General features: G+C 38.9%; 1 protein-coding gene across 3 annotated transcripts in view; it reads right to left on the bottom strand.

The window, feature by feature from the left end:
• Positions 1–24,118, bottom strand: part of LOC117832641 (histone acetyltransferase KAT7-like) — a 28,002-nt gene extending 3,884 nt beyond the window's left edge. Inside the window, exons 1-14 of one of the 3 annotated variants that reach the window (XM_034711860.1) lie at positions 23,909–24,118; positions 21,737–21,881; positions 19,466–19,678; positions 15,114–15,395; positions 14,939–15,021; positions 13,215–13,301; positions 11,614–11,712; positions 11,407–11,517; positions 10,456–10,647; positions 5,458–5,547; positions 4,404–4,544; positions 3,999–4,092; positions 3,580–3,726; positions 137–243 (exon numbers count right to left, since the gene is read on the bottom strand). In XM_034711860.1, the coding sequence (XP_034567751.1) occupies positions 137–243; positions 3,580–3,726; positions 3,999–4,092; positions 4,404–4,544; positions 5,458–5,547; positions 10,456–10,647; positions 11,407–11,517; positions 11,614–11,712; positions 13,215–13,301; positions 14,939–15,021; positions 15,114–15,395; positions 19,466–19,678; positions 21,737–21,881; positions 23,909–23,923 (1,806 nt within the window). In that variant the 5' untranslated portion in view covers positions 23,924–24,118. Of the gene's footprint in view, positions 1–136; positions 244–1,926; positions 2,028–3,579; positions 3,727–3,998; positions 4,093–4,403; positions 4,545–5,457; positions 5,548–10,455; positions 10,648–11,406; positions 11,518–11,613; positions 11,713–13,214; positions 13,302–14,938; positions 15,022–15,113; positions 15,396–19,465; positions 19,679–21,736; positions 21,882–23,908 lie in introns of those variants that run through there. The other 2 variants (XM_034711861.1, XM_034711863.1) reach the window with 2 other exon arrangements.
• Positions 24,119–24,985: the final 867 nt, after the last annotated feature.

Genomic DNA, 24,985 nt, shown 5'->3' with positions numbered 1-24,985 from the left:
GCTTTCCTACAATAAAGATAATGTATATACTTAAGTTTGTCTGTGCTTGGCATCATAAATTTGAATTAAACTAAAAACTAAACACTCTACCCAAGGAGCAGCTCAGACTTTTAAAAGGCTTTGTTTTGTTTCCCACCTGTCTCTTTAACACCAGGTGCTTTCCCTTCCAGTATTTGAGCATCTGAAGGGATTGCAGTGTGCTGACAATATCCACCGGGTTCACTGCCGTCTCTTGACTGATCTCTGTGGAAACAACAGCAGGACAAGAGGAGTTCAGAGGGGGGACAGGAGGCTGTGAGTAAGAAGCCTAGAAGAAGCTAGTGGCACTATAAGCTGTACACAAAACACAGCAGAAACAAAGTTAGCATTGTGATGATAATTAATTCAGCCTTGTTCATCATCTTATTTTTCCAATCATTGTATAACCTCTAAACATACAATACCAGTCAAAAGTTTGGACACACCTTCTCATTCAACGTTTTTTATTTATTTTAATTATTTTAAACACTGTAGATTAATACTGAAGGCATCAAAACTATGAAAGAACATATATGGACTTATTTAATTAACAAAAAAGTGTTAAACAAACCAGAATATGCTTTATATTTAAGATTCTGTAAAGACTCTTTTTCCTTCATGACAGCTTTGCACACTCTTGGTATTCTCTCATTCAGCTTCATGAAGTGGTCTCATGGAATGGGTGAATTAACAGGTGTGCCTTGTCAACATTTAATTTGTAGAATGACTTGCCTTCTTAATGTGTTTGAGAGAATCAGAGGTAGGGTTAGTACACAATGGATAGCCCTATTTGACCTCTATTGTAATCCATATTATAGCAAAACCATATTATTTCATAGTTTTGATGTCTTCAGTATTAATCTACAATGTTGAAAATAATTAAAACAAATAAAAACCATTGCACGAGAAGGTGTGATAGACCAACATTTTAGAAAATATACTGTGTCACTTTCATATCTATTAAGTAGACACAGTCTACAGCTAACAGCTAAGTAGCTAACTATAGTCAAAGATTTGAAACCAAGTGAATTAGCTAACTTGTCACAATGTAACTGCCTTTATAGCTAACTCTTTACGAGATATAGAAAAATCACATTTTCAAGTTCCAACCTATTTCTTAAACATACTGACATTTTGCAGGTATCATGTCCACTTTGTCCTAGTTTTCTGTATTAGCATGCTAACTTTGCTAATTTATGAAAAAGTAAATGACACCATGAGTCAGCATTGGCTTTTGTAGGTATGTTGTCATACATGTATCCAGTCGATGTTGTGTTATTTAACAACAAATATTTTAACAAACTGTGGATCATGTGACCCAACAAATGGGCGCTTTAAAATCCAGCCTGTAGCATGGCTACAAACTAGCACTAGCAAAAAAAAGCACTGGGCTTTTAGATGTCCATTAAAGCAAAACAATCACAGAGAATTTACAAATTCAAGGTAACATCAAAATATTAAGAAAATAAAGGAAATTGTTCTTTAATTTTTTTGTTATTTGTAATAGATGTAGTATTATTGTGGTCTTCTTTTGTTTCAATAACAACAGGATGTAGAGGCTTCAATGTAAGCCCCTTCATACAGTGTTTGTATATCTCTGCAGACATGGCAGAGAACAGCAGTAAAAGCTGATCTCTTGGTCGGGGCAAGTTGTTCCTAGATGAACACCAACACAAGCGCCATTTTTTGTGTTAGCGTCAAATGTTAAATTTGGCATTAGTTGTGATCATATTTTCATATTAAAAGATCAAGTGTATGTTCTGCTTTAGCTTTTATCAGAAGCAACTGCTAACTATCAACACGTGATTATGATTTTTGCTGCATTTTTATATTTTTCCCAGCTTTTTTATTGACTCAAAAACATGCATGAAAACAATAGTTATATTATAATTATTTACTGTATTAATTTGATCATCAATGAATCACAAAGCAATGTGTTGTATGTCTGGGATATCATGATATCTTTTTCCAGAAGCTGTTGGACACCTTTTTGAAAGCTGTCTTTGTCCCTGTACACACACAAAAACAGCAGATCCATTCAGTACAGTGAGAACACGTTTTGAATGAAATCTGGGGTTACTGGAAGGGTTCATTTGTAATTAGATCTTCTTAACATCAAAATGTTATGCCGTCTCTGAAAAGTGAAACACAATGTCAAAAGAAAGACTAAACAAAAGGAGTCTTTGGCATGAGGGAACAAAATGTTTCGTCTGATCTGTTAGCTCTACGTCACACTGTCATGGTTGTTCATGCTATTTATTTAATTTTCTCTAACTCTTCATTGAGTGTGACAAAAATAGTTTTTTCACACCTAAATTAACAATTCTGTGTCTCAATAAACTGTAACTATCTTCAACCTCTACACTTAAACCATGGTATGATAGTGGGTATAATTAGTGCTGATTTAAGACATACATAATTTCAGAGTTCAGGGTTATATCTTTGATTGAGTTTTTTACTAAATCAGAGCTAGAATAGAATCCTCACAGTTATTTTATTTTTCTAAATGTGCTTGATCTAAAAAAAAAAACAGTTGTTTGCCACATTGACAATTAAGCCTCAGCCAAGAAGAATTCTAACGTATTCTTACCCTTAAAGGTACAACAGTTGTAACCATGCATTTTCAAACCTTCATACTTTTTATGAACCCTGCAGTGACCTCAACCTTTAATACAAAACTCTAATCAGTTTGTCTTTGAATCCGATTTGGGTGTGCTAAAGAGAAGAAATTCCTTAAAGGCCTTTATGTTAAATTGATTTCATGTCAATGGGTCCCACAATTGTGCATATTTAAGTACTAACAGAAACACAGCTGTACTGAAAACACATGTAGGAGTTTTGAGAATTGCAGGCTTCTTGCTGGTTTTCAGACTCCTTCCTCACTGTGTATCTATAAAGCTTTTTTTCCTGATGATTTGCAGTGCTAACGTTAATCCTGAAGAATAACTATTAGTGAGAGCCAGTTCTGCGCTGGGTCGCACCAGCTATAAACAAGTTCAAACGTAGCCTAATCTAGGATGGCGTTTACACTCTACTAACGTTTCAGGTGTTGCACCAGCTAAGATAGTTCCAATTTAGGTATAAGTCATATCTTCAATTTTATACCTAGCTCTGAGTTGGTGTAAAGTTGTGTAAAAGACCACTTGTCATGGTGCATCATCTGTCAAAAACGTACGATAACTCTGACTTAACTCGTACTTTCGTTTTCCACGAGCGGGGATAATTAACGTATAAATCTGCACAATAACAAAGTCCTGTAATATTAATGTGTAGTATGTTGTAGTTCATTATACATTTAATCATTGCGTTGCTGTTTGTTGATTAATGGTAGTCGTGGCGGTTATGGTCGGCGCTTGTTTAGAGGCAATGAGTCATGGGAGTCATTACTCAAACAAACACCCTGTTCAGAAAGAAGCTCTTCACTGATTGGCCAAATGGAATGAAAATATCATTACTGTGTCTTAAGTTACAAACCAACTAGTTTCAACGTATGGTTTAGTGTGGACTTTACACCCTAAGTAAGACACAACATATGCACAGCTGGTGCGATACGCCACTGACCTTTGATGGAGATCTCTTTGCCCTGAAAGTTGTTCAGGTAGCGCAGCAGCACCTCCTTCCAGTAACTTCTGTAGCTGATCAGGCCAAGGTCAGACAGCGGGCGCTCAGGTGAACCCACCTTTTCCTCCACCTTTGACAACAGGTAACCTTAAAGAGACACATCACACAAGGATTTTTTGTTTGAAATACAATGACAGCCCTTTAGAAAAACAGAAGTGAGGATTCAGAAATATGAAAGGGTCAAAAAATGAAAGACGGCAATAACCGAATAACATGACAGCGCAGGATTTTACTGGAAAGAAACAATGTTGTAAACAGCCTCCTAAATCTGGTGCTGTTGAGCTCTGCATCATCTCTCAGTGACTTCAGAGAGAACAGCATGCACAAATAGGGATAGATAGACGGATGTCTGTACTCACTGAAGTCAATGAGCATCTTGCCGTAGCCCTGCCTCATGTACTGCGGCATGGTGAGGATGCAGGACACGTTGTAGTTCAGGAAAGAGTTCTTCTCCTGCAGAGAGAGAACAAATCCATCAGTCTTTTTTTACTTTTCCAAAGTCTCTTGTTCTGAAATCTTTTGTTGACATTGACAACTAGCTCTAAAATGTCATGTCATGTTTTGCAAAAGAGACTAAACAATGCTCTTCTTGAGACCACATTGAATACATTGAGAGCTGAATATGTTAGGTAAGCACAAATGTTATGACGCTTTCTAACATTTATTAATAATGGCGTAACATTCTTTTATTTTGAAAAGCTGTTTGTTAAATATTCACTTGACACTGGACTTTCATATTCAGCTCCGATTGGTTCCCGGGTTACCTTGGAGAAGTATCCGACCAGATGGCACCCTGTGTTGTCGGCCTCTGTCATGACGTAGAAGAGGAAAGGCTCCACGTCGTAATACAGAGTCTTGTGGTCTAGGAAGAGTTTCGCCAGCAGACACAAGTTCTGACAGTAGATCTGTGGAGTAGAGCATCACGGACATTCAAATCAATCTAATTTACTGGGTGCACATTTCCCTGTTTTGACACTTCAGTCGGCTGTTTAGGAATAAAGTAAGGATGTCCTGATCACAACTATTGGATCTATCTGGGCTATTTTCTATTTGATCAGGGATCATCGATTTGAGCCGATCGTCTCAAGTTAACCTTCCATCAGCTATCTGAGCACAATTTGCATCAGAATACAACAACAACCATTTTATGGCAGCCTGCAGTAACTCTTCAGGATCACACGGTTCAAAAGGAAAAAAATGTACCAAACATAAGTAAGTCTGTTACATTAGCAATCCTGTAAAATTGCAAGCAGTGTGAAACATGTCAAAGTAAAAAGAGAAAACAGTCCAACAGCCATAACAAGATTGCTTCCTCAAGTGGCAGCAGTAGAGCTGCATTCAACACAACCAATTTGATATGATGATCCAAAAACTTCCCATGCAATAGAATGCTTATATAATACTTTATCTCCCTTTGAAGAGCTAACGCAGGTTGGGAGTGCAGAGGCTGCGACTACAGCTGATGTGATCCCTGCAGACCACTGACCAGGGAATCATGACCATGGAGAGAACCTTTCTAGAGGCCAGGTTAAGACCAATCCACTGTGCTAAATTGCTGCATTGGTGGATCCCAGATACAAAGACAGGCAAGTCCTGTAAATAACATACCTTTTGAATGCTATGATGTGTCTGTATTGCCTCATTATTTTTCAAATGTAATATTGTATAATTTTCAAAAATAAAAATAATAAATGTAACTACCAATTGTCATGAAGGGAAAAAGGATTTGATTCAATGTAATATTTAAAAAACATTATTTAAATACGTTTTGAGAAATGATTCTTGTTGCATAGACCACCTGGACAGCGCTCTGTTTACCTTGTTCTTCTTTCCGTCAACCTCAAAGACAGAGATGTTCCCTTTTCTGTAGATCTCATCGCCTGGAGGGTGCTTCCACACACACTTAGCCTTTATGAAAAACATATAAGAAGAAGAGGCAGAGGTTAGTTTGTATACAAGTTAGTTGATTGTTTCACAACGAGAGTCTCATAAGCTACGTTTCCACCAAGCAAGAATTTTTGTTTCCATTGTTAAAACTAGGAAAGGTACCAAAACAGCTCCATCTGTTGATTGAGAGAGAGAGAGGAGGGTGGAGGAAAGATCATACTGGATTATATGTCCTAACCTAATGTTAATTAACCAGTAAAATAATTTATCTTATTTATGACTTGTTTTCTTGTCATATCATGGAATGCTTTCAGGTGTTTAACAGGTGGACTTGTCAAGAAATAATCAAAAAAGTTACATTAAAACACTAAGCAAGTAACTTTGTCATGGACAAAACTTCAAAATAAAAGCATTATGTAAAAACAAGAGGAGTCTCTCCAAGAATAAAAATGTATCAGGCTTTTGCTTTGAAAAGCTTCTAGGAGTGTTTTTATATTACATTTTTCATGCTTGTGACAGAAATAGAGGCGATCAAAAGCCATCAATGTAGCATTTTTACCACGTGAGACTCGCTGGTCAAGAGTGAACAATCTGATCTGTTAGCATGCATGCCGAAATGAAAATCAAGCCATTCTAGAGCTGGCACGCAGCCAACATGCTTCCTGTGTAAAGCCCCCACGGGTACGGTAGGGTGTGGAAACAGAAGCACGATTAGGATTTGCCGTCACAAACAAAACCAGACAGCTTGGTGGAAACGTACCTATAGTCGTCCTTCTGGTCCAAGGAAATTCCTTTTTAGATTTCAGCTGACATCTTAAATTGTGCAGCGTGTCTTTAAAATCGCTTCAGCTCACATGGACTGTTTTTGGGGCATGTCATTTTCTTCAATATTACAACTCTAAACCATTAAGACCTTGAGGTTCTCCTTTACCTCTTTCACTTTGGTATAGTAAGTGCATAGTGTGAAGTGCATTAGAAGGGCAAAGTCAAACAGTCTATCTAAATAGGGTCTGCATGGTCTGGAATAAAACTATGAATGGCCTCAGGCACTGAGATAGTAAGCTCATAGTTTGAACCCAGGCAATAGCCCGACTCATTTTGTGCTGCTGTTCATTTTCCCTTTGATGTTTCATGACAGTGGCTGAAAACTTCTGTAGTTATCAGTCAGAGACATTTTAGTCACGATAAAGCACAGCGCCAAAATTATGCCAAATACAATTTGAAGTATTCACCGCTTATTTTTGTTACCATTCTTATTTAAATGAATCAACTGGCTGAATCTGTAAAGATAAAACCTAATATAAAATCTACACAGGGTATTGAATGTAACTGGAATAAATCAATGTAAGTCCAATCATACTACAAGAATGCAAACTTTGTTTTTCTTTTTATAAGACTTTTAAAACATTTTTATTTCAGCTGGGGATGGATGAAGGTTAGAGGGTCAAAATGCTCCCAAACAACAGTACTATGCATGCACTGAAGAAGAAAACAGACACAAAGGGTCTGCTATTTTAATCCCCTCAATCTGTTTGAATCTGATTTTGAACAAGCAAATAGGTTAAGTATAAGAATGACCAGGAAATATCTTAAGCAGTGACTGTCTTTCACATTCAAGGCAACATGAAAAACTACAGTCAATCGGTCTGATCTTGATGATGCAACTTTTTAAAAAACAACACCTGAACTTGACTGACAAAACATTAGTCTAGCTAACTAAGCTAAGCTAAAGTAAGCCAAGTTAAACTAAACCAAACTAAACTAAACTAAACTAAGCTGAGCTAAGCTAAGCTAAGCTAAATTAAACTAAGCCAAGCCAAGCCAAGCTAATCTAATCTAATCTCATCCCATCTAAACTCAACTAAGCTAAACTAAACTTAACTAGGGTAAACTGAACTAAGCTAAGCTAAGCTAAACTTTAATAAACTAAACTAAACATAAATAAGCTAAACTAAGCTAAGCTGGGGCTCTGGTGGCCTAGTGGTCTAAGCGCAATTTGCTGCATAACTTCCCTCACTTTCTGCTCCCCACGTTTCCTGTCTCTCAGCTGTCCTATCTTTAAGGCAAAATGCCACAATACGTAACTTAAAAAAAAAAAAAATAATAATAATAATAATAATAATAATAATAATATTAATAATAATATTAATAATAATAATACAAGCTATGCTAAGCTAAGCTAATCTAAGCTAAACTAAGCTCAGCTTAACTAAGCTAAACTGAATTAAACTAAGCTAAAATAAAATAAACTTTAGCTAAGATAAACTAAACTAAGCTAAGCTAAGCTAAGCTAAACTAAACTAAACTAACTAAACTAAACTAAACTCAACTAAACTCACCTAAACTCAGGTAAACTGCTAAATGTCTGCAGCATAGGTGATTAAGCCTGGTTCTTGCACTGTAACAGATAGAACAGGAACAGATGGTTGGTCATCAGTATAGCATTAAATATGTACATCAAATAAAGTTTTTTCAAACATGGTTTCTGTCTATGTTATTAATTCCTATGCTGGTTTGTGTCATTTCTTGGACGAGTTTGAGTACAATCACTGGAGAATTTGTGAAAACTCATCAGGGCTGTCTCTTAAAAACTTCCAGGTTGTTTCACACAGTTAGAAACCTTCCAAACCAAACAGGACTATTGGACCACAGCCAGGGACTCTAACACACATCCTACAGACTCAGATCCAGACCATGCTGCACTCAAGTGCAATTGCAGACGCAGGATGGACATACTTCGGGTTGAGTGCACGCTGGCGCGTCTTGCTGCCGCTACTCACCCGCAACTTTTAGCGTGTTCTGTACGGTTTCCAAGCCACTTTATAACCATATATTTACCTCAATCTGCGAATTTAACCCTCCGTTTTCGCCTGATGTTCGTCTTTTGCGCTGTCATCGCTCCATGTTCCGGTGATTGCTGGCCAACTTCAGCCTACCTGCTCGGCTCACCGCCCAGCCCCACTTCATCGTCTCTCTGCCGGGCTTCACGATGTGGCTGAGCAGGATCTATGTGTGGTCTATGCTGGCCTGGTCTGTCCTGTCGCTCCTCCACCCAACCGTGGAGGGGCTCCTCCACCCAACCGTGGAGGGGCTCCTCCACCCAACCGTGGAGGGGCTCCTCCAGTACTCCGGCAGCTCCGAGGGGATTGCCTCCTTTTGGTCCTCCACTCGCCGTCCTCCCAGGAACACCGGCTGGTCTGTGAACCCTGGAGTGTTAGCCAGCCTAGCTCGGTCGGCTAACGCTCCCAGCTGTGACAGCACCGGCGCCAACTTTGGTCTCCTGAACATCCGCTCCCTCACAGGCAAAGGACATCTCATCCAAGATATCTTCACTGACCGTAAACTTGATTTCCTCTGTTTAAATGAAACCTGGCAAGTCCCTGGAGACTTCTCCCAACTCAATGACTCCACTCCTCCGGGGTTTGTTTACATCTCAAAATAATAATTCAACCTCCGGACTCCCCCCCCTCAAATCCTTCACTTCTCAACCCTCCCCCATCACTTCAGGTGTGCCCCAGGGCTCTGTCCTGGGGCCCCTCCTCTTGATCACCTACCTTCTCCCACTTGGCAATATCTTCTGCAAATTCGGTATTCACTTCCACTGCTTCGCAGATGACACCCAGCTCTACCTTTCCAGTAAGCCCGACTCAACTCTCCCACCCTCCTCCCTCACCCTCTGCCTCTCTGAGATCAAATCCTGGTTCACCTCCAACTTCCTTCAACTCAACAGCAATAAAACAGAACTCCTCCTTGTAGGCACCAAATCCACCTTATCCAAAGCCGACAGTTTCTCCTTCTCCATCGACAGTTCAACAGTGTCCCCCTCCCCTCAGGTAAAGAGTCTGGGTGTCATCCTCGACAGCTCACTTTCTTTCAACTCTCGCATCAATAGCATAACCCGGTCTGCATATTTCCATCTCCGCAACATCAACCGACTCCGCCCCTCTCTCACCCCTCACACCACTGCCATCCTGGTCCACAGTCTCGTCATTTCCCGTATCGATTATTGTAACTCACTCCTCTTCGGTGTCCCTCACAAATCCCTCCATAAACTTCAACTGGTCCAAAACTCTGCAGCCCGCATCATCACCAGAACCCCCTCCTTTCACCACATCACCCCTGTCCTCCAGCAGCTCCACTGGCTACCGGTCAAACTCAGAATCAATTTCAAAATCCTCCTTTACACATTCAAGGCCATCCACAACCTCTCCCCCCCGTACCTATCTGATCTCCTCCACATTGTCACCCCCTCTCGCTCCCTCAGGTCCTCCTCCTCCCTCAACCTCTCTGTGCCCCCTGCCCGTCTCAGCACCATGGGGAGCAGAGCTTTCAGTCGCTCTGCTCCCCAACTCTGGAACTCACTCCCACCAGACATCCGAAACTCTGACTCACTACCCCTCTCCAAATCAAAACTCAAAACCCATCTGTTTCAAACTGCATTCCCTGCTTAATTTCCACTGCTTCATTTTAACTTGGTGTTACTTTGCTTGTTGTTTTTATTTATTTTATCGTGTTGTTTTATTTATTGTGTTTTAATCTGTCTGTAAAGCAACCTTGAGTGTTTTGAGAGGCGCTTCTAAATAAAATGTATGATTATTATTATTATTATTATTATTTTAATTCAAAATTGTATCCATCCTGTGATTATGCCTATCTGCAGACTCTGCTGTGGAGGAGCAAGATAGTGGGAGTTACATTATCTGGTGAATGGCTGTTGTTGATATTTATTGCCTTGTTGTAAAGTTGTTTGTATTCTCAATCAATCCTCTAAATATGATCTAAATAACCTCATAAATGTTCAGAATTTTGCTATCTGTTGAATGTTTTACAATGCTATTTTTCTTTTAATCATTTTTAGACGAGGTGTGAAATTGTGGGATTGATCTCAGATGCTTGTATTTCTGCAGATATTCCTCCAGGTTGTCTTACCATGTGCCTGCGCAGAATGGTCTGGCTCTTCATGTACTTTAGGCAGAACTCGCACATGTACAATCTTCCCAGTCGGGCATACTCCTCTGGGTACGGAGAGTGATACCAGGTGTCCATCTCGTAGCGCCCAAATACGATGGTCTTTATCATGTTGCTGCCCTCCGACACCTGGCCATCCAGACGAAGCTTCTCCTGTTGAGGCCGAAAGGGGAGGGGGGTGGTGGAGGCGGGGATGGAGAAAGGAAGGAAAAATGGAAAAGGTACAAAGAGGATAGGAAGAAAGGGCAGGCAAGCAAGCAGAGGGGAGAGAGGAGAGGAAGGAAAGATTGCCATTATTCAGGGAAGAGGATCAGGTGAACCAAAGAGCACAGTTAGGAAATCCTCAGTGGAGGCAACCAGTCACAACAAATGTAAATGTAAAAAGATAAAAGGATGTTGAAGAAAAAAAGGGTGAGGAACGATCAGAAAATGAAAGTGAAAATATTTATTATGATACATTTTTGAGGTAAACAGATCAGATATGTATGGAGGTTAGCGCTTTTACCACGATAATCTCCTTTACTGAATTTAAGACATAAATAGTGTAAATATGATGTACATAAGCTACCTTAATCTTGGCGGAGAGTGCAAATAAATATTCTAGATTAGGTACCGTCACTTTTGGTTTACACACCATGTATGTACTTAATGAAAGTAGACCTGAAATAATGTAACACTGGCTGCAATGGGTCGTAATGTAACAGAGTAGGACTATAGGAAACACCAAACAAAAGGAAGGGATACTCCAAACTACCAAAAATATCTCAGACTCCTCCTGTGGCTGCAGAGGAGGGTTTGCTGACTGAAACAGAGAAGAAGAGGAATATTGCAGGAAAGGGGGGGAGATAAAAAAAGACACAGGGTTGGAGACACAATAAAGGGAGGGAGGTGATGATGAGTTTTCTCTCTTACAAGGTCGTCCGATGCACGTGCCTGCGCTTTCCTGAACAGCTCCAGGTCGTAGTCGCTGGTGATGTTCTCTAGCAGTGGCTCCCTGGTAGCTCCATGGCTCTGATTGTGCTCCTAAAGAAGATCGTGAGGAGACATTTGGAATATTGTATGGGAAGGATGTGGAGGAGAATACAGGGTTTGCACAAATGTTTGTTCTCGTCCTCTCACCATGTACTTTTCCTTCTGCTCCTTATTGAGGCTAGAGTTCCTCTTCCTCCTCAGCTCTGTGACCTTCTCCTTGTAGCGCAGCTGACGGTCTGTCGGGGCCTGAGACCACACAGGGAACATCTTCCACTTTCAATTTGAAGGCTATGTTTGTTTATGTTTGATGGAGTGATTGTTGGGCTAAGAATGCAACTGTTACTCTAATAATAATAATATTATATTGTAAATAATAATATAAATGATAGTATATTTTAATAATAATAATAATAATAATAATAATGTATTGTAAATATTAATGGTAATAATAATAACAATAATAGCAATGATACAAATAATAATAATATAAATAATAGTATATTGTTAATATTAAAATAATAATGATATAAATAACAGTATATTTCTAATGATAATCATAATAAAAATATATTGATTATAATCATAATAATATATTGTTAATAATAATAATAATAATAATAATAATAATAACAACAATGATAAATTTCATATAGATGGCCCTTTTCAAAATAGTGTTATAAAGTGCTTTACAAACCAGAAAGATAAGATAAGAGAAATGAAACAATATAAAAATAAATAAAACAAATAAAAAAAGCTAAAAACTACAAACAGATACAAAGAAATAAAAACAAACATCATACAGCAAAAGATTAAATGCTAATACAGTCAATGGGGACGGGGACCCATATAGCGGTTGACCCAGGCTTGATTCCAGCCTGTCATTCCACCGCCAGGTGTTCCTGATCTTTCCATTGTCCTCTCCTCTCTAAAATAAAAATGTAAAAGCCCCAAAAATATAACTTTGATACTGTCTGAAAGGGAATAAAAGCAGTGTCCGGAGGATTAAAACATGCTCCTGTAGAAGCACATCTATAAAAATGTGCTTCTTAAAATGTCTCATATCAGCTACAGGTTTGGTTAAAAGTCAGCTTTCTACACAGGGATCACACTCAGATTGCTTTGATGTGGTCTGTTTATAAAAGGTTTCCCCACAATGTTGTGTCTGGCTGTTAATGAAGACATCAATTCCAACTCCAGTTCTATCTATACAACCAGCTTTTACCAAAATAGATAAGGTTGAAGTTGGTTTGCCTTTCATCCGCAGAGGCGGGAGATAGTAACAGAAGCGTTATAGGGGGCAGACAGCAGCGATGTGTAGCATCAGAGCTTGCAGTGTGTACATGTCTGAGTGTGCATGTATGTGAAGCTCCTGCTGTGCGTGCCTCTCGTGCTGTATGTAGTAGTCTGCAGTCGTCGATGAGCAATTTCTAAATATTCAGGTTAATAATGTCAGGGCAAGAGAAGTTATTTCACTGTCACTGTGACTCAACAGCCACTCACACACACACCCTCAGTTCAGGATGAAGTGAAGTGAACTGGTGATATAGAGGACGGGTCACCACCTTTATGTTACTCACTCCCTTCAGTTGCTGTACAGAACATGATTTCCTGTTGCTCTGCACACTGACACAGTTTGTGTAAACGTGTGTAGATGTATCTGTCTGTTTCTATGTCTTAGAATGTGTCATTGTGGGTCCTGCCTGTCAGGTGCACCTGCCTGTGTGTGTCTACGTGTGATTTCATATTACCTGGTTTCTTGTGGAGTGCCTGTTCTCGTCCTGGCGGTGTGACAGCGTCCTTTCCTCAGTCTGCTTCTCGCGCGTCGATGCCTTGCCCTAACAAAACATCAACACTGTCTACCACCAAATGACTCACAACCAACCCCCGCAGCAGAAACATTTCAGCAACCACCTCCATGTTCCTGGAAGCTTCGCAGCTTGACAACTCCAATTCGAATGTGTGAGTTCCCTCCAGTTTCAGTCGTGGAACACCAAATGGAATTTTGGTTTGAAAATTAGGGATACTTTAATACTTAACTCATCTACAATGTGTAAACCAAAGCATGATGCCAGAGAAGTGTGATGAAAAAAGAAGAGTTGTAGTTTGGGTTTCTGCATACATTATTGCATCTTGTATAAGAATGTTGGTTTACTACAGAAACACCTATCTAATTCAGGGGTTCCCATAGTGTAGGTCGGGGCCCCCTGTGGGATCCTGAAACACTAATTGGGGGTTACGAGATGTCTTCCAGAAGTTGTTTTAAGTAACCTAAAATGGCCTATTCTACCCATTATTGTAAACATATCAACAAAAATAGTTGTTCAATTTGAGCTGAAACTTTACAATTGTTTTTTTCCATTAGTTTTCTGCCTTTCTTTGTTGTCAGATACTTCTCAGGTTAGAGTTAGTTAACAGTTAATTAACAAAAGCATCAGTAGCAGCGGGTTGAGCATTCCCATTAAAGTTGCTAACCATAGACCTTTCTGGAGTCTCTGAGCTCCCTTGTCTCGTAGGTACATCTGAGTTGCTGTCGTAGATGGCCTGCTGCTCCGGATGTGCCAGACTCCAGCGGCTACAACTACTACTATCCGTCTCACCACCATCATCTCTCTCTTCATCTCCCTCTATCCTAACTCAGTCTCAGCAGAAGTCTGACTAACATGAGCCTGGTTCTGCTTGAGGTTTCTGCCTGTTAAAGGAAGTTTTTCCTTGCTGCTGTAAATTACTAAATGTTGCAAAGTGCTCTGCTCTACATGGATTAAGATCAGATCAGATCAGTCCTGCCTGTAAGATTGGACTGTATCTTATCTTGTCTTGATATTGGGTCTTTGTTAATAATATAACAAAGCTCACAGGAAACACAGCCACATGTGCTTGCAGATAGGCTAATTATCTGCAGTTAAATGAAGTATGAAGCAACATTTAAACACTTTGAGGGACAGTGGGGGTCGCAAGTCTTTGGCGCCTACATTTTGGGAGTCGCAGGCTAAAAAGTTTGGGAACCCCAGGTCTAATTAGTACTGTTGACTGGTTCCTAAAACTCTGTTACATGTCTGTTAGTCCTTGCACTTGCTCAGTTTTTTGTTGGAGTGCTTCACTATGTTTGGTTCCCCCTCCTTGCTCCGAGCAGCACCATAGACTTCCTTAGATTCTTTTATTAGCTTTGGCTATTGCAAAAAAGAGGATTATGGATTATTTGACCACTAAACAGACATGTCTTGTTTAATACTGCTGATTCATTGTTTGCTGTAAATCCAGCTTCTTATAGTCTATTGGTTTCTCCTGTATAGGATTTTTTTAATGCTGCTTTCCTGGCTAGGACTCCCTCACAAAAAGAGGTTTCAGTGGGGATAAAACTGATAACATAAATGTTGAATAAAAACACAATATAACCTGAACTTTTTATCAGATATTTCTCTGGAACCCCTGCTCTTATAACTGTATTTATCTGTTCGTGAGTGTGCATTTGTACCTTGCATTCATCAGCAGAGAGGTTGTGGTAGAGAGGACATCCTGATATAGAGAAATGTCTCTCGTGCCTCCCTGTTAGATGACCTGAGAAGAAAAATAATCAAAAACATGAACAAAGGCAGCTCAGGTGCAAAAGGAGCAGGATATCTGATGACATCACAAATGACATGACTCACCCAATGAGTTACAACCAGGCGTTGGACACTTCATGTTAAAATTGTAGCTCTCGTGGAAACGCCGTCGTTTGGGGCGGTGCGAAAGATCATGGGCGGCTGCTTCTTTGAGTGACAGCTCTTTGGCCAATCTCTCGTCCTCCTCTTGTGAAACTAAATGATCGTTGCTAGAAGACACATGGTCATTGCTGGGACTCGAGACCTCGATGTCTGATTCTGAAGATTGTGCATTACCGGTTGGGGTGCGAGGAGGGGTCTCATCACGGTCGGCTCTCTGCTTCAGGTCTACCGATCAGGATGAAAGGAAGCAGAGGAAGTAAATGCAAGAGTGCTGGGTATGAACCTACAATCACTGCATAAAGCAAAGGTCAGAGGAGCAGAATGTGGTTGATGGAAGAGGTTTAAAAAAAACTGTGAGTTCAATAAAAGAAGTACAGCTACAGCAGTCCCACTGGCATTCAAATATATCAAATGTTTTTGTTTTTTTATATATTTAAATTATTTTCTTCTCTTATTATTTGTTTATTGATTTTTGTTTTATTTTATTGTATTCTTTGTTATATTTATTATTCTCTTTTTGTTATTTATTTTATGTGTTTGCTTTTTCTTTTCTCTTCTCCTTTATTGTATGTACTTATTTTTGTTGTATTTAATTTAATTTTATATTTTAATCTCTTTTTATTTGTTTATTTATTCTATTTATTTGTGTTCTATTTTATTGTATTCTTTGTTGGATTTTTTTGTCTTTTTGTCATTTATTTTAATTGTTTATTTTTTCCTTTTCTCTTCTCCTATATTTTATGTACTTATTTTTGTTGTTTTATTTAATTTGTCTTTACTTTCTTCACTTTAATATTTGATTTTACTTATTTATTTATTTAATTTTAAATGTTGTCCTGTCTTTTTATATATTGTAGTGCATACACTATTCTAACTAAATGTTCGAATGTTACAAAACCATGAAAATAATAATAAAACTGTTAATACAAAAAAAAAGATAATATTCTTATTTAGAAAAAAAACCTGTCCCTTAGTTCAAAGTGAAAACTTAATACATTTGTCTCTTACAAAAGTATTATTAGTATTTTAACATCTCTCTCTAAAACCATATGTTTGAAAGCTGCAACAGATGTGGCTAAAACCCTCAAGCAACAGCTGTCAGCAGAGAAATCTAATTGTGAAGAGGGATTTTACTGCAGTACATGATCTGTGTTTGAGCGGCTGGTAAGGACATTTCTATCTTACATATACAGTGACACTGGGCAATGTAAAATGCAAGGTAACTGACACCAATGCCATAAGAAAAAAATCACTCCTAGTCTGCCACTGAAATTACACATGTAAATAAAGGAAGAGGGAAACAAGCTATGCTACTGAGTTCCTGACTGGCCCTAAAACTGTTCAGTTTTTCTTCAAGCATTTTTAAAATATTACATTTTTACTTGTAGACTATCCTAAATAATGAGCACATACACATGACAGTTACAAGCTATGTGTAGCATAGACATATTTTATTTTGGAAGAACCATATAGGGAGAGCGATAATTAGGAAAAAAAGCTAAATTATTTTTAACCCTTCAAATGCATTTCAAAGGGCTGACCACAATGCACTGTTGCAGAAGCATTAACGCTTACAGTATGTCGCCTTCAGGTGTCCCACAGGGGTCCATTTTAGGACCTTTGAAACCGTTTACTTCCTGAAATCTTAATTTTTGAACGGTAGTATATTTCATTCTTTCAAAACCTGGTCACTGAACTAAATCAAACATCTAAAAGACTAAAGCAAAACAAGCTTTTACTGATATTAAAGAAATTTATTTATATTTGGACTTTACTCAAATCTTAATTTCTGCTTCTGGAGTGAGAAACATTAACAAGTCTTCTTCAGGTAACAGCGTAGAAACAAGATCAACTTGAAGCTACATTTCAGAATGACTGATTTTTGAATATATGTTTTCAATTTACATCTAAAATAACATTGTTGGCTGTATTTACACCTTTTTAAAACAAAATTCAGATTGTTTGATTACTGATTGTAGCCACTTTGTTAGTAAGTGGTGTGTCCATGTGTTAAAATTTGCTTTCCTTTGAGCTATTTATAATTAATCTTTCTATTTCCTTGTTGTGCAATCAATCAAAATAGGTGTGTAACCCTAACATGATACAAAAACAATCACTAGTGCGCTGTTGTATTGCGTAGTAGTGAGTATTGCATTTAAAATGGATCGGGGAGTTGTATTATGAAAGTGCCGTGTTAGCATTACCTTGCATCTGCAGTTGCTGTTGTTGGAGGTGTTTGATAACAAAGACATACTCTTGAAATTGTTTCATGAAATAAGGGATAATCATTGTTAATATTGTATAACCAATTGGTCCAACTGTCCAGAAGATGCACTGAGGGAGGTGTTTGTGGTGTTTATAATCAGGAACACACTGTGATCACAGGCAGGACTCTTGACATCAGCTGAGCAGCATATCAATGAATGAATGACACACACAGATAGCGCCCTTTTATCCCTCCCCCTTCTCTGTATCTCATCTTCATGTCAGCCCTTTTTCTCTCTCTTCTTATCCCTTTTTGGAGCTTTATTTTCTCTTCACTTTTCCCTGACTCCCTCCACCCCTTTTCATCATGCTTCCGCTTTTAGATGTCTCCTTATACAATCAAGTGGATGTGCATAAAAACACAAAGAGCATCCACTTTTAATAGAAGATTTTGAAAACAATCTCAATGTACTATATACAGTCATGGCCAAAAGTTTTGATAATGACACAACTATTAATTTTCACAAAGTCTGCTGTTTCAGTTTTTATAATGGCAATTTGCATATACTCCAGAATGTTATGAGGCGTGATCAGCTCAACTGCAATTAATGGCAAAGTCCCTCTTTGCCTTGAAAATGAACTTCATCACCAAAAACACATTTCCACTGCATTTCAGCCCTGCCACAAAAGGACCAGCTAACATAATTTCAATGACACACGGGTGTCACACACATTAACACAGGTGTGGGTGTTGATGAGGACAAGGCTGGCGATCAATCTGTCATGATTGAGTGACTGGACACTTTAAAAGGAAGATGGTGCATGACACCATTGTTCCTCATCTGTTAGCCATGGTTACCTGCAAGGAAACACGTGCAGCCATCATTGCATTGCACAAAAAGGGCCTAACAGGGAAGTTTATAGCAGCGAGTAAGATTGCACCTCAGTCAACCGTCTATCGAATTATCAAGAACTTCAAGGAGAGAGGTTCAATTGTTGCCAAACAGGCTCCAGGGCGCCCAAGAAAGTCCAGCAAGCGCCAGGACCGTCTCCTGAAGGTGTTACAGTTAGGGGATCGGGCCACCACCAGTGCAGAGCTTGCTCAGGAATGGCAGCAGGCAGGTGTGAGTGCATCTGCACGCACAGTGAGGCGAAGACTTTTGGAGGAAGGCCTGGTGTCAAGGAGGGCAGCAAAGAAGCCACTTCTCTCCAGTAAAAACATCAGGGACAGACTGATATTCTGCAGAAGGTACAGGGACTGGACTGCTGAGGACTGGGGTAAAGTCATTTTCTCTGATGAATCCCCTTTCCGATTGTTTGGAGCATCTGGAGGAAGGCTTGTTTGGAGAAGACGAGGTGAGCGCTACCATCAGTCCTGTCTCTTGCCAACAGTGAAGCATCCTGAGACCATTCATGTGTGGGGTTGCTTTTCGGTCAAGGGAGTGGGCTCTCTCACAATCTTGCCTAAAAACACAGCCATGAATAAAGAATGGTACCAGAACGTCCTCCGAGAGCAACTTCTCCCAACCATCCAAGGGCAGTTTGGTGATGAAGAATGCCTTTTCCAGCATGATGGAGCCCCTTGCCATAAAGCAAAAGTCTTAAAAAAATGGCTCGGGGAACAAAACAATAAGATTTTGGGCCCTTGGCCAGGAAACTCCCCAGATCTTGTTCTCCCATTGAGAACTTGTGGTCAATCCTCAAGAGGTGGGTGGACAATCAAAAACCCACAAATTCTGACAAACTCCAAGCATTGATTATGCAAGAATGGACTGCCATCAGTCAGGATTTGGTCCAGAAGTTGATTGACAGCATACCAGGGAGAATTGCAGAGGTCTTGAAAAAGAAGAGTCAACACTGCAAATATTGACTTATTGCATGAATTCTGTGTAATTCTCAATAAAAGCTTTTGATACTTATGAAATGCTTCTAATTGTATTCCATTATACCATAGAAACATCTTACAAAAACACCTAAAAACCCTGAAGCAGCAGACTTTGTGAAAATGTAATATTTGTGTCATTCTCAAAACTTTTGGCCATGACTGTACATCGAATTCATAACACATAAAGAAATACTTTGGGTCTTACCATTTGCTTCAATATCCGAGCCAGATGACCTGCTCTGACGCAGTGGGTATTTTTTGGCTGTGGTGTTTATCCCCCCCTGCTGGCTGCGTGTGATTCTGCGCCCAGAGGAGAAGACAGACGCTGCAACTGCTGCTGCTGCTGCTGCTGCCGAGTCCAAACTTTCTTCAGGACACACTGCTGCGGGAGAACTGCTCCGTATTGAGCTGCAGTTATCTGGAAAAAAAACAGAAGATATTACTTCCTGGTATTCACTCTGGTTGAACATACCATAAACCAATGATTTAAATATGCAGCTAATGTTTCAAGAAATTGCCTGTAAAAAGACTGATATATTGTGTTGGACAGATGTGCAAAAACTGGAATGGTTATTTAATTCTGACATGTTTAAACTTGCTAATTTTGTCTTAAAAGCCTGGAAAAGACGGCAAGATAGTCTTTTAAAGTAGTGTGCACTTTTATTTATATTTTCATTTTATTCTGTTATAAATTTCTTCCTCAGTTTCCTTACGATGAATAAATGTGCTGTGCGCTCTGACCCTGGACTGGATGAATTCATTCTTGTAAGCCCATGCGGGCTGGGCATATGATTATATGCATGACACAATAATAAAATAGAAACTGTAAATATCATTTAGACCGAAAACACTGCCAGTCTTACTTTTTGGACACATGACATTCACTTTACATTTGAATGGTGACTGCATTTATATGTTTTAATGCTTTAAATTATTAGATCTAAAATAAGTTAAGAGTATTTTTCCCAAGTTAATGCTAACAATGTGACCTCAATACTGCCTGTGTTGAGCTGAAAAGACAGATTAATACGCTGATTTGTCAATCAACGCATAGATTTTTTGCTAATAATTAATTTGTATAAGTGATTTTTGATGCAATGTCAAACATCTTCAAGTTCCAGCATCCACAATGTGACACAATTTCTGCTGATCCTTACTATTTCAAAGTAAACTGAATACTTTTTATTTATTAGCATTTTATCATAAAATAATCACAAACTAAAGCAACTGTCTTACTGTTGACATGGTATCTTTTGAGACTATTGATGGCATAAAAATATGATTTACAACATTCTGAACAGACTTTTGTTTGTGCCTCACGAACAAGTTTCCTAAGCAGTTCTGTGTTACTTTTAGCAAAAATGGTTAAAGAAGAGAGTAAAAAAAGTTTTCTCGCTGTGACCAGCCTCAATGGTTTTGAAGGAAAAAAAAACTTGTCTGCCACGGAAAAATAAGACTGAACCTCTGATTTTGCTCCCTTTGCTTCCCTAAAACTAGCTTCTGTGCTATTTCTAAACTTGTTTAAGGACTAAAATGAAAACTTCTCTTGCAAACAAGAAGATGAGAAAACAGTGCTGACCCTTCCTTTTACTGCTGTAAATCCCCCCTGGCAGCCACAACAGAAAGAGGTCACACAGAGGGTGGATAGAGTTTATGCGTCTGTTGTGGGGGGAGGTCAGGCTGCCTGAACCCATTCATGCTTTAAGGCTGCCAATACACAACAGCCACTGATGAAGTGTGGGGGGCTGGAAGCCTCTCTTGTTCTTGAATGAAAGCATCATTCCTCATTTAATTGACACATAAATGAAATCATACTGTATGTCAAAAGGTTAGGAATGATGATATTTTAAAATGTCAATGGCTTAAATAAAGTTCAACATAGGTAAAAAGAAAAAAAAAGAAAAGACAATGAATCATTTTAATAATAAAAAGGTTGAATCATTCCATTAATGAAAACAAATAAAGAGGATGCTACTGTCTGAACTCCACAGCAAATTTGGACCAAAGAGTCTCCTCTAATTTTGGAATAAATGATTGTAATGACCTTAAAGCCTTTCCTCTAAACAGTAATATATTTAAAATGTGGATAAAAAAACATTTGTTTCACTTTGCAAATTGTAGCTGTGATAAATCACAAACTTTATTCAAAATCGAATTATTACAATATATTAAAAAATATACAGCATAGTTGTTTTCCATCAATTCAATTATCTTTTATTGTGCCTTTACCTTTGTGAGACTTTTCGATACTTCAGTAAATAATAATAATAATAATTAGCATGCCGGCTTATGATGCTAAGCCATCTAATGTAGTCGTTCGTTTATTCTAACCAAAACTACAAGAGTCGCTCGTTTTGTTTGTTATCACACAATTCCTCTTAAATTCATGACGTCTTTGTCTAAGTAAGATATTATTAATTTATGTTACAGTTTGTGAATGTTATGAATGTTTTATTTTAAAATATTAAACCCTTACCTTGTGAGCTTCGGCTGAGGCGCAGTGACGCACGAGTGAGACGCGTGCTGCTACGCCTGTGCACGCTCTCGGAAGCTTCTGCATGCTCGAGGTCGGCGGAAAAATCCGAGTCCTCCGTCCCATCCGAGCTGCTGCCAGCGGTTCTCTGAGAAACAAAACATCAACACTGAGCGTTACCACACTCTGAATGATACAACTCTGGACAGCCACCAAAGCAGACCGAAGCCATAAAATAAATAACATGACAGTAGAGATTTGTGTGATTGTCTGTTTGTTAGTTTTACCAGCGGATAATTCAACAAAGATCCCATATTGGGGGGGGGAGGAGCGTCACCCTCTCCACATTTCCTTCGATACAGTACCCCCTCTTGTCACCGTAGACCTGTCATTAAATACTGAAATAACTCTTAACAGTATCACCACGAGTACAAAACAGATCAATCCGAAGTCATTAATTAAACGAGCCAAAAATAGACTCAAATCCTGAGTGCATCTTCCGCGTGGATATCCAGTTTTTCGCCAGTTGAGGACAAAATGTTAAGAAAAACAAAAGTCAAGTGCGCCAATCAGCTCACTACAGAAATGAAATAATGAAATGCTCTAAAGTCTGATTTTGCTCTCAATTTTCCCGAAATTGGAGACTGCGAGGCTCCCTGCCGTTTGGATGAATGGGGTGATGCTGAGGCGTATAAGGGCTCATCCTACACCACCAGAAACCAAAACCCGGCAGGGTGGGGGTGGGGTAAGGGGGTTCCAAGCATTTGCATTCAACATATATTGGGGCCAATGCCATACCCTCAGATAGCCTAATTAAATGAGATATTACATGGCCTCTCTGATTATACTTCCAGCAGGCAGGAGAAAATGAATAAATGCAACTGTTGCTATACCCTTTAATTGCATTTTATTCACTACTTACAATGCTGGTCACAATCAGAGTTAAGACAAATACATATTTCACCTTTTCTGGCTTTAGTTTATATGTTGCATTGCACGGAACGGATGTTATTTATACGATTATGACGCTCAGTGTTAGATAAACTGTTACAGCAGGAAAGAGAAATACATTTTAATCTACAAAAAAAAAAAGTAGAGGTGTATCATAAATACAATACATGGAAGTTACAAAAAGATTCAAAATCATCCAAGTAATTACAATAAGGGCAGTCAGTCAAACTTCAATATTTTTCCGCTGCAAACGACTGGAATCACCGGCAACAATCCCTAAAGCGGACCTCTCTCATTCCACTCGCCACTTTCAAAAACGTATTACATCCCATAACTCCATAACTCAACATCACTGTACTTGCTCTTAAGTTGCTTTTAAGTTGTTCACTCCTGTCATATTTTTGTATTGTATTGTTCTGTTTCTAGGTTTCTCTGTATATCCTCTCTGTTTGTTTGTATTATTATCATGTCTATTACATAACTGTTGAGCTACTGGAAATGTAAAAAGATACAAATGGATATCATAAACATTTAGAGAGCAACAAACAAGTGGAACACAATCCTACATTTCAGCATGAACCTCAAGCGCACATTTCCTATAAAAAAACTTCACAACAAGGGGCTGAGCCACACATGCACGTACGACCAATCACAACAGGGAGTAGGCGGGGTTGGCAATGGTCTGACCAATGAACGCAACCCTCGCCTCGATGCTGTCCAATCACAGCGTTGTTTTGGTGCAACGCTGTTCCGTCCTCTCACTCAAAGAACAGCCTGTTCTCTTTCATCAGTTAGAGCTGCCGTTAACGATATCGACTGGGGGCAGCACTTCGCGCACTGCGCAAACTGGTTAAAACCATCCCCAAAAAAAATCAATAGCTCCATCATTTAATCTCTTTTCACTTTCGCAATCCAAAGTGCGAAAGTTAACGGAAGAAAACGCTGTATTGCAACTCAGCAATAATAACAGCTAGCATAGCTTTTAGCAAAACACAGAACACATATCAGTTGTATGAGTCTACAGTAACCTTTATCAACAATTATATACATCACACATCTATCACCTACAAATGCAATCTTAGAATGATGCAGTAAAAGTCAATTGTTAATCTAAATTATTTGATTTGCACCACTTCGCTGGCCAACATTAGCTATGACGTTATGTTGTGTGTCCGATATGCAGTATGCTCAAACGGCTGAGTCTGCGGCAAACACCCGCCTTACCTTTCTACGAGGCATTTTCAAAGGTTCTACGCGTCGCAGCTGGGGTACCTCTGCTTCGTACTCCGGGATGAATTATTCTTAAATTTTGTTAACTAGAAGAACAAGAACCATCAGCTCTTGAGCCAAGTCAGCTGAAAAAAGGCGCATCGATATCTTTACACTTCCCTGTTACTACGGCGCAAACTCGTCAGTCTTCTGTTGGTCCGTCGACAAAATAATTCCGTGTGGAATATAAAGCTGTCAAATTTAGATAGATAGATAGATAGATAGATAGATAGATAGATAGATAGATAGATAGATAGATAGATAGATAGATAGATAGATAGATAGATAGATAGATAGATAGATAGATACTTTATTTCAGACCCGTAGGTCCATATCAGCACAAGAGTAATATGAAAGACCAAAAATAAGTTAAATAAATATCCAGCAAGTAATAAAAAGATCACATGACAACAGTTTACACATTCATTTTGATTAAAGCATAAAAAAGCATTTGTTCCCATGATTCCAAAAGCAAGAAAAATACCTTGTGTCACTAATGTGGGCTGAGTGAGCTCCCATAAAATTTCATTTTCTGAATCAGCTAAGCGACACGTACATTTATACATCAAATTTCTCAGTACAGCAAGACATTTTAAGGTCATTGTTTGATACAGACATAAAACTTGCACTGGTCCATCTTGGTTTAAGGAAAATTCTACATGCATCATTATGCTACCTGAAGCTTTTTCATTTTAGCTCTACTGTAAATGCACCACAAATGGGCAGTATAAAGAGGAGTGCAGTAAGCTCTAAAAAGCTCTGTTTTAACATTATCTGTGCACATTGGAAATTTAAGTGCCAGCATATTAGCCCGTGCATAAAGTTTACAGCGCTGTCGCTGCAGATCATCATCATCACATAAGTCATTTCTGATAATGTGCCCCAGATATTTGACTTTGTCCACTACACTAAGCACTAAATGTTTAAAGTCGCGCTTCATAGACTGCATAAAAAGGTTTCATTGCTCTCGAAACTGACATGTCAAGGAAGGGGAATTAAAAGCACAGTTTATTTTGCAGAATGCAGACTTTA

This window comes from Notolabrus celidotus, chromosome 20 (genome assembly GCF_009762535.1).
Source record: "Notolabrus celidotus isolate fNotCel1 chromosome 20, fNotCel1.pri, whole genome shotgun sequence".
In the NCBI taxonomy this organism is placed as follows: Eukaryota; Metazoa; Chordata; class Actinopteri; order Labriformes; family Labridae; genus Notolabrus; species Notolabrus celidotus.
The sequence above is the reverse complement of the archived record's forward strand: the minus strand, read 5'-3'. Positions and strand labels throughout refer to the sequence as shown.